Source organism: Apaloderma vittatum, unplaced genomic scaffold (genome assembly GCF_000703405.1).
Source record: "Apaloderma vittatum isolate BGI_N311 unplaced genomic scaffold, ASM70340v1 scaffold15840, whole genome shotgun sequence".
Taxonomy (NCBI): Eukaryota; Metazoa; Chordata; class Aves; order Trogoniformes; family Trogonidae; genus Apaloderma; species Apaloderma vittatum.
In genome coordinates, this window is record NW_009696347.1 from 1 (window position 1) to 3,364 (window position 3,364).

Below are 3,364 nucleotides of genomic sequence, written 5' to 3' on the forward strand. Positions count from 1 at the left end.
AGTGAGCGCTGCGGGGGAGAGCCCCGGGGCTCCGGCAGCACAATTAGCTGCGGACTTTCTGCACGGGGATAAGTGCTCTTAATTAGCCCACAAACAACCTCCTTCAAGCCTGGCTGAGTCGCAAAGTATCCTTTAGGAAAAAAACCCTCTCCTGTAATAAAAAAAAAAATAGAGGATGACCTACCAGCCTAGGCTGTTCACACGTTAATTACTTCCACTGTCAAAACTTGTATCTTATTTTCAGTTTGGCTATTTCTACCTGTGCCTTCAAGCCTCTTTCTCTGGGTGTCATTTGTCTTGCCGCCGGGCAGCACTAGCCTGCTGGCAGGCTCTCAGCAGGGAGAGGGTGAAGGAGTCTGCAGTGCCCTGTCTGCGGTGCCCTGCCAAGCCTGGGACAAACGGGTGTGGACAAACGGGGATGCTGCCTCACCTGTGGCACCATGTCACTGTCACCAGCTGTGGTGAAGCCTGATGCTCACCCCAAGCCATCAACCCTGCAAAAATATTTTGTCTGCCTTTTTTTTTTCATCTCTTAATCATTTTATTTATTTTGCTGCTTTCTTCTGAGATGTGTTCTAAAAAGCAAGTAGTTGCTGTAGAGCAGCTCCTTGAAAGAGATCAAAGGAATGCTACATTTTAAAAACCAGGTATATTTATTTTTTTCCTATAATTTTTTATGGTCAAAATGAAAGCAGTAGCAAATTGATAGTAAAAATTGCCCATTAACTTACAGATACCTGCATTTGGATGTTGTAAATAAACAGCATGTGTTATCAGCGGACCTCTTAATTCTGTTCTCCAAACTGATGTGCTACTGGTTTTGCATGTGTGTAATTCCAAGAGCCACTCTACTTTTGAGAGATGGAAAAACACGGGTAAAGTCAAAAGACACAAAACCAATTGGAATGGGTCATATTGAAGGAGCAGGCACATATCATTCACATCACCAACACTCTCCCTCTCGTTGCTTTTCTACTTTTTTCATGTGGTGAGCTGGGGAACACAGAACTCATGCTGGAAGAATCTGGTTTGGGGATGACCTCACGGAGTACAGAGCCAAAGGACTTGGTAAATGCACCAAAAAAAATGCCCATCTAGGACAGCTATCAAAACTCACATAGAACCTTGATGTATTTGAGATAGGGCCTCTCTCCTTCCTTTTTTCTGCATGCGAGCCAAGACACACAGACCTAAATGTGAGAACACCGGTGTCCTCTTCTCTGGGAACACTAGTTGGCAAAAGTGTTGGGGAGCCATTACAGGATGCTGGAAACCACCATCTCTTTAGGGCCAGCCCTTCAGCACCCAGAAAATGTTTACTTGGCCACTGAGATCAACATGTACAAACTCAAGCCTTGCGAGAATATGATTTTTCCACCAAAAAAAATGTACCCAGTTTGCTGTATTTTTAGCAGGAGACATCAAAATTCTTTGTCCCCCTGGCACCTGGGGGATGTGGTCACAGTCTTGGTACTTACTGTTTAGCTAGTTCCATGGATATTTGCTCCAAAGAACATCCTTTAGTCTCTGGTATAAACACAATGACAAACGCCAGGGATGCTAGGCTCATTACTGTGTAAATGAAGCACACCCAGGACAAGCCAATGAGCTCTACAAAGGAAGAAAATATGTCTTCTGTAATTTTCAAATATTGGTGGTTTTTTTTCTGTTTCTGTATTTTTATAGGATACAGCCCCTAATGCACAGGAGAAGTTAGAAAGAAGCTAGCCTGTTATTCTTGGCTCACTTAGTTGTGCCTGGCCATAATTTGAAAAAATAAGGGTGGCTTTGTTTTTTCTCATGCTTGCCATGAAAGAAAATTGATGAGCCCATATTGACCCATTTAGCGTGAACCTGTTTATTTATTCTGCTTGTGGTCACTCTCGATGAAAGCAGTGAGTAGTGCTACTAGTTTGTGTAAAGGCACCTGGAGTCACAAGCCCTCAGATTTCCATCCATGTCTGGTTTTGCTGCAAATTCTTTTCATGGAGCAAAACCAGGCATTTTTTGCACTGTTGTAGTTATCTCTAGCTAATCCTTCCCTCCTGCCAGTTCCCAGCATTTCCACTGCAAGTCATGGGTGCTGCACCAGAAAGGGATCCTAGTGGGGCCAGCAAGGACCAGTGGTTTTCTGAGTCTACACTCCAGGGACAGGTATGTCCTCAGGCTGAGGCATGCGCTCTGCAGCCTCTGGAAAGTAAAGCCTGAAGGCTGCTGCAGCCCCCATAGCCCTTTTCCCTGCTAAAACTAAGCCAGACAGTTGAGACATTTATTAGCTTCATCATGAGCTAAAAATTGCAGCTGAAGCTGCTAATCCAGTGAGTATCTTCTGCATCAGATACCTAAGGGCAGGTGCTACTGGCCACCATGACCTTTGTTTGATGACAGAATTGCAAATTCTGCCTTTCTGCCGTAGCCTAGGAACACATATTTGCTTGTAGTTACACTTTCATAAATCCAGATTAGACCCAGCTAAGCCAATAGAGTTACTACAGCTTTACATTCACTGAAAGTGAGACCAGAATGATGTCTGGGTGTGCATTAACAAGTAATGCTGCATGACAGGAGGGGATTTTCAGGTGAAAGAGTTGATGCTGAGGACCTGAGGTCTGCCCTGTCTGTTTACGGGGACATTTCCCTAGGAATAGCTCTAGTCTGGTCCAAGGACTGAGCAAGTGTTGGCTGCTGGAGTGCATTCACTGGGCATTTTCTGGTTTGGTCTTGCTCAAGAGCTTGCGTAGTTTAGGAGTGCAGTTCTGTGTTGCAAACGAAAGGGCAGTGAGTGAGGGCAACTGGATGATTTGCTCCTGAGGAGCACCCTCGATGTAGCTGAAGTGCTAATGTGGACACAGGGAGCCTGATCTAGCATATGTTTCCCAGTTTTAATCAAGATAAGTACTCAGTTGTTTTTTTTTCTCTTTCTCTTTTTTTTTTTAAGAAAACACCAGTAAGAAACCCCATTTTAGTCACAGGTAACACTATTTTTTAATTTGATCTCAAAATGCATCTAGCACGATGAAATTCACCTTGGCTTTCTGTGGGTTGAGTGCCTGCCTCCAGTGGAGAGTAATGTAGATTTAAAGGCAACAGGAAATTTCTGTTCCCTTATATATTTTGATTTATCAGCACATATTTTCATCAGAATAAGACCGAAAAATAAAATTTTCAAAACTTATTATGAAATAAAGTTATGAAAATATTTTCCAGTCAATGAATTTAAACATCAGCATTTAACTTTTTCCTTTGTTTATTGTCACATTATAGTGACTATATGGTAGTCTACTTTCTTACGTTAAAACATGAAACATTTTTAGCTTGCAAAGACACCCTTCTCTACAGGAATTTTTCTCAAAGCCAGGGCATT

The 3,364-nt window shown here is 42.8% G+C and overlaps 1 protein-coding gene across 1 annotated transcript in view; it reads right to left on the minus strand.

The window, feature by feature from the left end:
• Positions 1 to 1,464: 1,464 nt before the first annotated feature.
• The window catches only part of SLC2A12 (solute carrier family 2 (facilitated glucose transporter), member 12), a 27,899-nt gene continuing 25,999 nt past the window's right edge, over positions 1,465 to 3,364 (minus strand). The window contains exon 4 of the mRNA XM_009874582.1: positions 1,465 to 1,611. Coding sequence (XP_009872884.1) covers positions 1,475 to 1,611 — 137 coding nt within the window. The 3' untranslated portion in view covers positions 1,465 to 1,474. The remainder of the gene's footprint in view (positions 1,612 to 3,364) is intronic.